The 13570-nt window shown below is 52.0% G+C and overlaps 1 protein-coding gene across 1 annotated transcript; it reads left to right on the top strand.

The window, feature by feature from the left end:
- The first annotated feature begins 303 nt into the window (after window positions 1–303).
- MSX2 (msh homeobox 2) lies at window positions 304–6384 on the top strand. Its single transcript, XM_055718643.1, has 2 exons — window positions 304–754; window positions 4250–6384. The coding sequence occupies exons 1-2, from the start codon at window positions 400–402 to the stop codon at window positions 4672–4674; spliced, it is 780 nt and encodes a 259-aa protein (XP_055574618.1). The 5' UTR covers window positions 304–399; the 3' UTR covers window positions 4675–6384.
- The last annotated feature ends 7186 nt before the right edge of the window (window positions 6385–13570 follow it).

Consider the following 13570-nt stretch of genomic DNA (forward strand, 5'->3'; position numbering starts at 1 on the left):
TTTCTCTTGCTTCGCTATGATTATAGCCCTGGACGGCTCCTTAATGGCACAGCCCCGCTGGCTGCCCGTGTCATTAACTCCTAATTCATTTCGGAGCGGCGGGGGCCCCCCCGACGGCATCGGCCCGACAAAAAAAAAAAAAAAAAGGTTTCCGCCCTCCGCGGCCCTCCGAGCCAATGGCATGAGTCACCCCGCGACGTCAGGCCCAGCGCGGGCTCTGATTGGCCGGCGCGGCGTTTACTCCACTTCCCAAAGGAGGAAAGAGCCGGGAGCCCCCAGAGGGGGGAAAAAGGGGGGCGGCCCCGCAGCGCCTCACTCGCGCAGTCCCCGCGCAGGGCCGGGCAGAGGCGCAGCGCAGCTCCCCGGGCGGCCCCGCTCCAGCCTCCCTCCGCACCCGCGATGGCTTCTCCTTCCAAGGCGAAGGAGGTTTTCTCCTCCGACGAGGAGGGCCCGGCGGCCGGCGCCGAGGAGCACCACAAAGTCAAGGTGTCCAGCTTGCCGTTCAGCGTGGAAGCCCTCATGTCCGACAAGAAACCCCCCAAAGAGCTGCCGCTGGCCGCGGCGGGGGGCAGCGCCGACGGGGCGGCCGTGGGCACCTCCAGGAACCTGCTGCTGCCTGGTCACGGCTCCCGGGACGCGCACAGCCCCCCCGGGGCGCTTACAAAAACCTTCGACACCGCCTCGGTCAAATCGGAGAACTCGGAGGACGGCACGTCCTGGATCCAGGAGGCCGGGAGATATTCCCCGCCGCCAAGTGAGTGGCCGGGGGAGCGGCGCCGGGGGCTGCGCCGGCGGCCGGGGGGCGAGGGCGGGCGGGCGCAGAGCCCCGGCCCCGAGCTGCGCTGCTCGCCGGGCGCCGGGATGCGCGCAGCGCGCTGAATATGTGCAGTACATTTTATATATGTATTTCCATCTACATGTGTGTGAGTGGTATGTGTGCGTTACGGATTTCTTCATATGTATGTTATATCTCTGCGTTCATACAGTTACAGATTGTTATACGCAGGTATATAAAAATACATATTTTTTTAAAAAACATAGAAAGATCAGGAGCTGCCTTTCCCGACACACGTCTCGCCGGCTGCCAGTTCGTCCGTTTATGTTATCTCGATGCAAGGAGAACTGGGAATTCTCCCGGTTCCTTTCTCCCTGACACCATGCGTGGCAAAGCCATCCTGTGAGGTCGGGAGGTGTCCCCGCCAGTCCCCGCCAGCCCGGCGCGGTCTCCCGCCGGGTCTCTCCCGGCGCGGTGCTTGTCTCTCTCCTGCGTTGCCTGCAGCCTGCCAGGGTTCCCCGGGCTGGGCATGACCCCTTCAGCCCCTGCCATCCCTCCCGACCCCGTCCCCACCGCCTTAGGGACACGCCAGCCGGAGGTGACAGGTCACTTCTTCAACCCTTTTTGCTGTTCGAGCTGCGCTGCTGTGTCTGCGTTGAATTGCATTTCGCTTTTGGGGACATCCCTTAAAAAAAAAAAATCAATTGCTTCTAAAAAATAAAAAAAACAACAGTACCTTCAGGAGAAGGTGACAGCCGCAGCCCGACAGCGCTAGGCTTTCTGTCGGCACCTGCGTTAACAGATCGATCCGCTCTCCCCGCGCATCCCCGACGTGCCTGATGCACATGTAACGCTCGGCTTTACTGAAGTTAGTGACTTTACAGACGCGGACTGTCCCGCCGGACAGCCTCGCAGAATTTGTTCCTGTAACCTAATATTGCAAGAAGGAAGTTTAGTGCTATTACAGCTCCTTTTTTTTTTTTTTACAATCATTTCGATTTGGCTTTCAGTCGCTTCCTTTCCTTTGCGATAATCCCCAATTAATTTGATTTCTAACGTGCTGGGAGGAGAGCAGCCTGCCCGTGTCATTCCCTGCGTAGCTCCCGTTTGCGATTTCCATGTATCCCCAACTATGCTGGAAAAGCGTGAAAAACAGCGTGTGCTCCTACTCGAACCCCTTCTCGAAAACTGCCCAAACCCCAGACACAAGGCCTAATCTTTTCCCGGTGCATTTTTTTCCACTTCTAAATTCTTTCTCTATTAAAATCGGCGGTTCGTGAGATCTGCAAAACAGCGTTGCAAGGGCTTCAGTCGCCAGGGACTGCAGTGGGTGATGGCAGCGGGATTTGGGGTGAAAAGTGATGGTCAGGGAAGGGAAGGTCCTTCGGCCTCGTTCATCTTCCCGATTTCCCGGCGCTCGGTCCCTGGGAGCCGGTGTGACAGCAAGGGGCGATGGCCGGTTCCCCCCGGGAAGCCCGTCCGTCACGGGCGGTGGAGCGGGGAGGATGTGTGACGTTAGAAACAGCTCCTCGATTTACGATCATTAATAATCCGGGTGGGATGAACTGGGGGAAGAGCTGTACAAGTTGGATTTTTGAACAACGCGAAAAGGCAGCTGTCTCCGGGTGATGCTTTTTGTCCGGCGTTGGCCAGAAAACGGAGGACAAATAGAAAAAAAACCAGCGAAACAAATGCCTGCAGCCAGGGCTTGAGGACTGTCACGGGATAAGCGCAATGACAGGGTCAGCGATGGCGACGGTCCCCGCCGCTTATCAGGGCTGGGGGATGGGGAGGGAAGAAGCCTTTGACCGCTTGGGTGTATTCCGGGGAAATACTTACCCGGGATTTAATTTGAAAGCATGTGTTTGCCGTTTCCCCCTGCGCGTAGAAGTCGGGACAGGTCGGGCTAAGCCAGCCCGCCCGTCGCGACAGTAGCCCCGTGGAGGCTGTCCCTGCCGGGCGGCCCCTCCGCGCCCCGGGGGACAGGAACGGGCTGCCTTTAAAGAGAGACTGGGATAACGGGGTGACCGGTAGGGAATTTAGGGTCCATTCAGTGTCGTTTGAATTTAATGCTAGTTTTGGAGCGAACCGACTGTCACGGTGAGCACCGTAATTAGTAAAATGCCCTCGTGTGATCATAAGACGGTATCTGACAAGTTGTTTTCTAAGAGGGTTTTATTTTTCGCTTTCGTTATCTAGAAGAAGAGTAAGAAGAGAAGTTTTAACTTTTTCTGCTTAGCTGTTCTCTCCCTCCCCTCTCTCAACTTTTGAACGTTTTCCTCGTGGGATTTTTTTAATTGCCCGATATGCACTTAAACAGCTTCGGGGTTCACTTTATTTTAAAAAATAAAAGGAAAGTGAAATGGGTCCAGAAAACACGACGTGCAAATACTAACAAGCGTTTGAAGCAGACACTGCAGCAAGTACAAAATTTAGCAGCCTCTTAAGAGCAGCCTGGGTGTCCTTTTCTGTATCAGGCTGGGGAGCCAGGGGAGCTGGTCGTATGCCCCGGGAGCAATCCAAAACACAGCCAAATCGCTGAGCTTTTGAAGTCAGCCACAGGGTTTTTAATCGTTCTTGAGATTGCAAAATTATTAGTGAAATGCAAAATGAGTCTAAAGACAAGTCAGCGATGTGCTGTCCCGGGCACATGTGCCTAACCTGGTTAGGGTTACAAGGCAAGCACAAAAGGTAGTAGATTTCCTGACTTTTATTGGCTACGGATGCTTGTAGCTATGTCTTCATTTTTTTAGATGGGCAAATGTCATAAAAACTAAATGTTGAATGAAATGTACACTGCTTTTTTTTTTTTTTTATACTTGTTCAAAACCAGAAAATACTCCTTGAAAAGTTATAAAGCAGAAGAGAAGGTTGCTCTTGAAGAAGAAATAGTAAGAAAAATGCCCAGTTATCTAAATGACAAAAATTATCATACCCACTTCTTCAGCTGTCAGAAAAAAAAGATAGGGTTGACTTGTTGCATTTGGTGGAGAAACCCTGGCGCAGGGCTGGGCTGGGCTTGTCTCTTGCAGCACTGTTCTTTTGTGGGTCTCTTACTTTTGCCTGTATGCTCGTCCCGTGCGTTGCTGCAGTTATTCATCCAGTTCTGCAGCTACCAAGATGCTGTTCTGTGTGTTCTAGACCCCTGTGATGTGACTCCTAAAGCAATCTGCTGTGTGTGTGCCTGTGAATCCTTCGTGCCCTGATTGCCTACAGGCTGTCCCTTTGAAATCACTGAGGCAAAATTTCACATTTCCAGGACGTCTGCTGAAGTCCTGTGAACATAAGTTTGGCCAGAAAAATATTTCCAGAACCACTTGCAAAAGGATCCCCTGTTTTGAGGGTATTGCCTGGTGGGACACTCCCTTAACCCCCCCCCCCTCCCTTCCCACCCCAGCCCTCTCAAACGCGGCATCTCTCCAGAGCACTCAGGTCCCCCTGCGTTGTGATAACTGGCCTTTCCCTTCCTTGCAGGACACCTGAGCCCCACTGCCTGCACCCTGAGGAAGCACAAGACGAATAGGAAGCCCCGAACCCCATTCACCACTTCCCAGCTGCTGGCTCTGGAGCGCAAGTTCCGCCAGAAGCAGTATCTGTCCATCGCCGAGAGAGCCGAGTTCTCCAGCTCCCTCAACCTCACAGAGACCCAGGTCAAAATCTGGTTCCAGAATCGGAGGGCCAAGGCCAAGAGACTGCAGGAGGCTGAACTAGAGAAGCTCAAAATGGCAGCGAAGCCCATGTTGCCGTCGGGATTCAGCCTCCCTTTCCCCATCAACTCTCCCATCCAGGCTGCCTCACTGTATGGAACATCCTACCCTTTTCACAGACCTGTGCTGCCTATCCCGCCCGTTGGACTCTATGCTACTCCTGTTGGATATAGCATGTACCACTTATCCTAAGAAGATCAGAAAGACAAAGCGACAGTGAGACAGACTTCCTGGTGGATCATGTCCGACCCTGAGAAGGCAGTACCCCAGCCAGTACTGGCTGTTCTTTCTGCACGCTTCTATCTGCCATCCTGAGTGTACGGGAGTTTGCGTTAGCAAAGCAAGACATCCTGTACGCTATGGGTTGGGTGTCTTCTGAGCGTGCTCTGAGCGCTGAGAGTCTGATCCTCAAAGAAAAAAAATGTAAAAACAAACAAACAAAAAGAAAAAAACATTTGAGCAAATTTAGGGGTTTTATACAGTGCACGTGAAACTAGAATAAAAAAGAACAGGTGAAAAAGCAATCTCATCTTAAAAAGGCAGAGATTTCCTGATGCCTTCCTGATGGGGCCCAACACATGTTTAAAGTAAGAGGGGTGCATGCCCTAAACCCACACTCTTGTTTCCATCAGTTAATTTGGTGGCAGGGGGGAGGGAAATAAAAAGGTGTAATCAAGGTTTTGTTGTTTGTTTTTTGTTGTTTTGTTTTTGTTTTTTTTTTTTTAAAGAAAGCAGAGCCCTTAGCTAGAGACACCGTGTAAATAGAAACTAGACCCAGTAGAGTCTGAGTGAAGTTCAGAGCCAGCAAGTTCCTGCATTTCTGGGGGTAGGGAATATTTTTGCAGTCCGAACCTCGACAGATGTTTGCAAGGAGATGAACAGTGGGGCTCCTAAATGTAGAGCGTGGTTTTCTCCACCGTAGGCTCCTGTAATGCCTTTATCTGTATAAATAGCTTCAGCATTTGTAAAGCACTGTGAGGGGAGGTAACATGCAAGGGAGGGTTATTAGGCAGGCTGGTCGTTATCTCTTCCTATTGGCATGCTTAGAAATTTTTGGCTACAGCCAGGTAGTCTTGGCTCTGCAATGTTCATTGAAAATGAGAAAAGAGGGAAGGAAGCTTTCTGGGGAAAGAAGATGTGGGTTGTTTCCACAGTGGTGGTGAGCAAAGGATTATTGAACACTTCTGGGACATGTCTGGTTTTTTTGGGTTTTTTTATTACTATTTGCAACAGTCTCGGTTAAATAGAAGAACCCCCCGAGTCTTCCTCTTCTTCCCTTGCTAAGGATGCCAATGTAAGTGACTCATGCTTCAAGCCCTTCTTAAGAGAGATCCAGGTATCACAAACAACCCTACTAGTAGGACGGTGGGGTGCCAAGAGACTGCGTAACCTGTCTGTCCCCGTGGGAGCTCCCCGAGCGCTGGCAGTATCTTCTCCAGGCTTCTCCTTGTAACTATTGTATTATGTGTATTACTCTTGCTAAACTTTGTGAGAAAGTTAGTCCGAAGGCTGTGGAGCACTGAAGGCAGAGCTTCTCCTGGATTTACTTTCTTAGCATGTTGTTGTGGAAGAAAAAAACAGACAAAAAAGCAGAAAAACGAGAAAAAAAAAAAGCCACGAGGTTTTGCTGGTTTTGGTTTGTTTTGACCCAGGCACTGTTGCTGCCTGGGACCCACTATAGATGAACTTTCCCTCTCCTTTCCCCTTACCCCCAATCTTCCATTATAGGAAAGTCCCTTTGAAAGGGATGCCTTGTACAATTTTATATATTTTATTGAAGATTTATTATTTCTTATCTTTTATTTCGAATTAAATTAAAAAAGAAAAAACATGTTTAATCGCGTGTGGGTCTCTTGAGTGTTTGGAGTTCTTTAAAAGGTAACTTCTCTCCGTGTGTGTTTTGCAAGGCTGGGTCAAGTTCAAAGGAATGTTTGGGTTGCCTTTATGATTACTTCCCTTTTCTGAATCTGAATTAAAGCCAAATTTGCAGCACATGAAGGTGAATTGCAAGTCAACAATTCAAAGTCGAAAGCCAAACCTTTTATGAGGTTTCCTTGTTTTTAACAACCGCTTTTAGGCGCCTCTGTTCTTTACAACATCATACTCCGGTGATGTTTCCATCACTTTTCTTAGCCCGTGCGCTTTTTTTTGCTCGGGACTCTCCCTTCGACTCGCCTTCCCATTGACCTCAAATCCATGCTTTGGTGGGAGACTAGTCTCGACCCCCGCATAGTGGGGGGTAATTTTGGACAGGTAAGACCTGTCAGGGACCCTGCTGTCCCCCAGTACAGCCGCATTCCGGGGGTCCCGGTTGCCGTCGGCGCTGCCCCAGGGTTTTCAGGACAGCCTGCCTCAAGGGATGCTCCCCTGGGGAGCAGGGGCTGGACCGCTCGCCCCGGGCCCTTTTGGCGAGGGGGGAGAGGGGGTGCTCAGGTACGAGGGGCACCCGGGGGGCAGGGGTATGTACCGCCTCATGCCCAGGCGCCGTGCGGGCACAATGTACGTTTTTGTTGCAGGAGGCTCGTGCGGGTCAGGAGTGACCTTCGGGATCCCAGATGGAGAAAAGGGGGAATTCGCCTCTGTCGAAAGCGCCGAGCGATTTAACCGGGCTGGGCAGAGGAGAGCTCGCCCCGGCTCCAGCGCTCGCCCCGCAGCTCGCCCCGCACCGGTACCGGGGCAGCGCTCCCCGGCGGGCACAGCCCGCCCGCCCCCCGCGCCGGCGGCGCTCAGCACCACGCCGGATCCGGCCTCTGCCGTGCGAGAGGGAGCGGGCCGGGGGGTGAAAGCCGCGGGGGCTGCGAGGGAGCGGCTGCGGGCGGGGGCAGCGGCTCGGGGAGCTGCGGGCATCGCGGATCCCGCCCCGCTCGCCCCGCTCCCGACTCCGAAACGCTCCCGAACGCTGTTAACCTTCCCGCTTGGCAACTGCAGGGAACAAAGCTGGGGGAACATAATCTCCGTGCAGACTTTTCAAATTAGTATTTACTGCCGCATAAAAACCGGAGACAACCGCTTCTTTCTCGGGCTCCCTCTTTCTGAAGTGTTCTCCCCCTGAGTCCCGGGCAGGGTAAAGCCCCCTCGCCCCTCTCCCTCCCCGCCCGGCTGTCCCGAGTGCTCTCCTAGCTGGGCCGGGCCGGTTATAAATAAACCAGCGGTATTTTTTAACCTTCGGTATAAATCAGCTGTGTCAGGGATTACAGCTAAATCTTTTCGCTGGATATTCTTTGAGCGCAGGAGCTTTGTGTGTGTTATGATAGATCCTTAAATGGATACAGATTTATTGCAGAACACAAGGGTGTTGAAGGAAAAGCTTCCAAATCTCGGTTACAACCTCTGCTGCATGGGAAAGGCAGGACGGATCCGTGACACCTTCCCCGAGCTTGCGGATGGCATGACAATTCACCCTGCGCCCATTATTAGCTTGTTCCAATTAAGGCCTTCAGAAAGGCCGAGTTAATTGAGTATTATATTTTATTAGGAGGGAGGTGTCAAGCTTTACTCATGAGACTTCATCATCGGCCTAATGGGAGCTGCCCCGCAGGCAGATCTGTAACTGAATAAATTACAGCGAGGCAGGGAAATCAGAATGCTATCATTAAAAGCGATGCACTTACTGAAATTCCTCCTCCACTTTCGCAAGAGGCTGTGGAGGTGTGGCTTTAATTAGTTATTTTAATGCAAAGTTAAATTGTTCCCAAAGTATTTTCTGACACAAAGCAGATGCGATGATTAGAAGTTGAGTGAGACTGAAAGGAGTTGGCATCTGTTCCAGGTACATCTATATATTTTAAATTCCCAATAGAAAGTGAAAAATAATTAGAGTAATAAATAATAAACATTAAAAACAGCGCGATAAATTATCCCGATCCTTAAAGTCCCGACTTGCTGAATGGCGGCTTAGGCCAGCCGGGCACAGCGCGGCTCTCCCGGGACCTTAATTCCCAAGGGATGGATTTGTTGACATAAACAGTTAGGAATGGGCTTTCTGAGTCTCTACGGCCAAGCGTTCATTACCTAAAGCCACGGGCGCTCGGAGCCTACATTTCATGTTGTCACGTTGCCTTGTCAAAGCCCGGAATTCCTGCATTTTATGGGGAAGGAGGAAAACGCGCTGGCTGCGGCGTGCCCGAGGGCGCCGGGTTTGATCTCTGCCGGGAGCCTCGCTGCGCGGCCGGGGGCTGCGGGCACCCAGCGCGGCGGGGCGGCAGCGGCGACCCGGGGGGACCCCGGGCCCTCGCCGGCCCTACCGTCAGGGATGGAGCCTCTCCCGGCTGGGCACCGGCTCCGGGCAGCGGGGGCTCGGCTCAGGAGCGAACACCTGCTCCGCGGATGCCAGCGCGGGGAGGGGGGGTCCGGGGTGCGCAGCTGACCTCCATGCTGAGCAGGTCCGGGGGGCAAGCGGGGTCCTGCAGCAGCATGCCCCGCTCCGCGCCCCTGTGCGGTCTCCTTGGCGCGGGCATCGCCGTACCGCGGATTTACACGCACTCATACACCGCACGGGTACGCGCGTGTGCGCGCGCACACGTGTCTCCATAGTGGTGAGCTGTACATTGCCATATAGCGCCCGCGCCTCGCCGCGCGAGTGCCATAGGCGCCAGAGTGCCTGATTTGCGCACACGCGGGGCTTTGCAGGATTTTTGGGGGTGAGCGCTGGACACTCGCGGCAGGAGGAGTGGGCCCCACGGAAGGCAGGACCCCCCACCTCCCCGCTCCCCCCTGCCTCCCCGCAGCTGCGGAAGGGGGCTCCACGCCCTGCGCTGGTCCCCCAGGGGGTGGCCAGAGCCCGCGGAGCAGCTGCGGGGCACCCAGCTCCCACCGCCCCCGGGGATGCTCGGGCGGGGAAGTCACCGTTTTGCTTTCTCCAGAGTTTATTCCCCCCCACCCCCGTTTATCCCCGGTTTGGTATCCCCGCAGGCTAACGTGTATCTCTGCAGTAAAACAATAAAGAAATAATAATAAAAAAATTATTAAACAGGACCAAACAAAAAAATAATCTCCACAAACACCCCAAATCCAACGCTCCCCAGCGGTCCGCGTTTCTCCCGTGCCTGCAGTCAATAGCCACCACGGAGATTTAAAAAGCCTTTTCCGGGGGGTCATTTCCCGACGTTAACCCCCTTTCGGCAGCACCCACATTCTTTGCCCAGGAAGTCTCTCTCGCAAAACAAACCCAAAGTGGTTATTCCCTTTTTTTTTTTTTTTTTTTCATTCCAGAGCAAAGGGGTATATTTTCCAGCGAAAAGCTTTCGGGATCTCGGGGCAACTGCCGAGCTCATCCCCGCGGTGGGAAACCCGGGAACGAACCGCTGACGGGTCGCGCTCCGTTTAGGTGCCGGGCTCCAGAGCGGGGGTGGTGATGTGTGTGGGGGTGACTTTGGGGTGGTTTTTTGTTGTTGAGCTTTTTTGTTTTGTTTTGGGTTTGATTTCCTTAGTCCCTCGATGCGTGTTTCCCACCGTAATCCATGAGGCATTTGGCGGGTGCTACCAGCAGTTCCCAACTAGTTGCACTAAAGGAATAAAAATCTTTCCATCCATTATATTTCAGTCTTTTAACACCAGAGCAATTCTGTCCCTGCTGTTTTAGTGGAAATACCGGTCTATAAAGCTGCAACTGCAGTATATTTTGAAATGCTACCATTTCTTTTTTTTTTCTTTTCTTTTTTTTTTTTTTTTTTCTAAGGGGATTGGAATAATTCTGCTTTGCTTGGGAAGGAAAAAGTCTCAAGCGATGTATGTACGGTTAATGTTTTATAACACTGTTCAAGGAAATTAAAAACATTCTGTGATATTCTTACTGTAAAGGCAAGTCGGTTTTGGCAAAATGTTCTGTATATGTATTTCTTAGATTGCTGTGTTTTGAATAAGCAAGAATCTCGTAAAGAAAAAAACATGTTCCTTAAAAGTATGCGCTACCCGTTTTATTAAACTGATTATGCCGGCGTTCGACTCGAAGTTTGTTTTAAGTAGGAATATTTTCCCAGACGTGTAATGGATTGCTTGAAAACAGAATTCTTTGCTTTTTAATGACCTGTAATGGCCAATTCATTTCAACTGCGCTTATCAAGGTGCTGTGTTAAATAACAAACCGGTTCTTGAAAACAAAAAAGTCATAATGAAAAATAAGCACTCAGAATAATCTCCCATCTCCGAGCCAAAAAAATGCAATAAAATTAATTTAAGACTGTCAAAACATCAAAGCTGAGAAAAGGAGCTGCTAAAATAACGTCTCTTGATAAGGAAATAATAAAAACACACCAAAAAATGTCTACTCAATAAACTCCACTGGATTTGGGGGTCTGTGCTATATTTTATTTGGTGATGAAAGCACTTTGATGTCACTGTATTCCAAACAATTATTATTATAATTTTAAACAACCTGGTGTTTTCCATTACTAACGGCTTACGCTTTGAAGTTACACCTCATAATTTCTTAAATTAAATAAATCATTTTAAGTTTGCACTGGGAGCCTTTTAATAGCAGAGAAAGGAATATCATTATCTTATTGAGAGGCAATTGCAGTGGCTCCAGTTTGGCTGTAGCTGGGGGCAAAGTGGTGCACTATAACAGACATACTTTATTAGCCTCCCATAACTCTTGAAAGAACATTTTTATATTTTCTTTGATTCCCCCCCTCCCCCTCTTGTTTTAAAGCTGTCCCAACCTTTAATTACTGCCTAATATGAAAAGCATTATTTTTTAATGCTGTGTAATTTACCAGAGGCAATAGGCCAAGTTAACAATTGTTTATTAGGGTTGCTGTTTCACACAGGGCAAAGAATGCTGTTCCAAACCCAACTTTTCATGGGTGGTTGCACTAATTAATACAGTGTCTGAGACTCCTAGGGGGTTTTTAATATTAAAGCCTATGGGGCGGAACGGTTTTTAGAAGTCCAGCTCCTGCTGACGTCCTCCTCCCCTCCCAGTGATTTCTGCTGCTTTCAAGCTGGTTTGATCCGAGGGAGAAGGAGGGGAGCCCCGGCCCCGCCGCCCCGGCCCCGCCGCCCCGGCCCCGCCGCCCCGGCCCCGCCGCCCCGGCCCCGCCGCCCCGGCCCCGCCGCCCCGGCCCCGCCGCCCCGGCCCCGCCGCCCCGGCCCCGCCGCCCCGGCCCCGCCGCCCCGGCCCCGCCGCCCCGGCCCCGCCGCCCCGGCGGGTGGCAGCCCGCGTCCTGCCCGGCCCGGGGCGCTGCCCCGCGGGCTCCGTGCCGCCCCCCGCCCCCCCCCGGCTTTGATTTCTCCCGTCGAGCCGCCTCCGCTGTGATGCGGGATGAGGCGGGCGGTGCCGGCGCGGTGCCCCCGCGCGTCAGGCGGGAGCCCTGCGGTCTGGCACGGCGGGGGCTCGGCCGACCCGGGAGCTGCCTGCACCCCCCCCCTCCCCAGTGTCGAGCAGAAAGCCAGGCTGCCGGGGGTGCTTCCCCAGAGCGGCTCCCGAGAGCGTGGCAGGGCTGAGTCGGTAGCCCTTCGCGCAGCACCAGCCAGCGCAGCGGCCGGGAGGAGCGCTGCGACCTCTCCCAGGGCGGTGACTTGAACCTCGGAGCATCCGTGTCCCCCAGGCCGCCGGCGGGTGCCGCCTCACCCGGGGAGCAGGGGCAGGGACACGCTGCGGGGGCAGGGACATCCCTCTCCCCGCGTCGGAGCCCTGTCCCCCCCGCCAAAGGGAGACCCGGGACATCCATCAGCTTGATAAATGGGGGTTACTCACTCCTGTTCTCCCTCCTAGTTTATTTTCTTAAACTACCGGGCAAAAAGTGTAATGACGGAGCGGACAAACAGACGACAGCTTTATGGATGGAGCTCAGCTCCGAGGGCTGAGGAGTGTTAAAATCCGAGCTCCGCTGCCTTTACCCGTTTTCGCTCCAGTTCGGGTCACTTTAGCCTCTTAAAGAAGAAGGGAGGGGAAAAAAAAAAAAAAAAAAAAAAAGGCAGCCTTGGCTGAGTTTTAAAGGAGGAGACACTTACGGATTTATTTTATGGGCTGACCAGGACTGTTTTCCCTGCTCCCCTCGCCGTTAGCTCAGCTCCTTTGCAAATCTAATCTGCTCGGCTCCTTTGCTATTTTTCATGTTGGACCCATGCGTTTCTCCTCTAAGCCTTTCTCCTTTTTGATGTAGCGAGTCAATTGAAGAATGTTGGTCTCGGTTATCAATCACCCAGCTGGGGCTTAAAGGGCTCGGGCTAATCAGATTTAATTGCTCATGTAGCGCCACTCCTGCCCTGGGCCACGACCGACTTGCTCAATTAAACCCCAAATACCTGCAATCAATAAATAAGGAATGACAACACGTTTAAGGGATTTATCCAGCAAAGGAATTGAACTGGAAACAGATTACAACAGAAAAAGGCCCTTTTGTAATTAAACGTACACCTCTTACAGTGGGAAAAGCTATGTTTAAAACTAATAATAATAAAAAGTAAGAACAAGGAAAAGAAATATAAAGAAGAGAGATCTTGTTCCCTTTGCCTGGGGAAAGGAGAGATGCAGGCTCTGCCTTCGGAGGGCCCATCCCCATCACTTTTTTATTTTATCTATAGCCCGGTGTGGTGCCGGGGTCTCTGCTGCCCCCGTTCCCCCCTTCCCCATGTGGCCGCTCACCCCTCAAAAGCGTTTTCTGTGTAAACGCCCTGGCCAGCGGAGCGAGGCGGCATCGCTTCTGACAACGTGAAAATGTTAGTCCCTATCTCCTTAAAAAAAAAAAAAAAGGGGGGGGGGGGGGTTGGAGAGGGGAAAGATTTGCTTTTCCAGCCTCTTCTTTGGGACATAGTAGTAACTGACCGAGATCAAATAACGCTGAACGTGCATAAATAATCGCTTTTGGCATATTTGCCATTCCATTATTATTATTTTTTGTTAAGAACCACTTTGAAAGTGGCAGATACAAAAAGGGTTTGTAATTAATACCAAAACACATTACTTTGGGCCATCCAGGCATGCTCTTGCCCAGGGTTTCTGCACCAGCAGCTGCTGTCTTTTATTGGGATTAGGTTGTAAAAGTGCCCCTTCAGCAGATCTGCTGTCAGTGCTCATGGAAAGAGCAACGAGAAAAGAAAGCAGCGGGAGGAGAAGCTTGCCTAACCCGGAGGAATCCGAGCGAGG

Source organism: Falco cherrug, chromosome 8 (genome assembly GCF_023634085.1).
Source record: "Falco cherrug isolate bFalChe1 chromosome 8, bFalChe1.pri, whole genome shotgun sequence".
Lineage (NCBI taxonomy): Eukaryota > Metazoa > Chordata > Aves > Falconiformes > Falconidae > Falco > Falco cherrug.

Excerpts from the sequence above, each read along its gene's own strand:
- MSX2 (XM_055718643.1), top strand. The coding sequence starts at position 400 with ATGGCTTCTCCTTCCAAGGCGAAGGAGGTTTTCTCCTCCGACGAGGAG. Across the intron at positions 755-4,249 it reads GAGATATTCCCCGCCGCCAA|GACACCTGAGCCCCACTGCC; the intron begins GTGAGTGGCCGG and ends CCTTCCTTGCAG.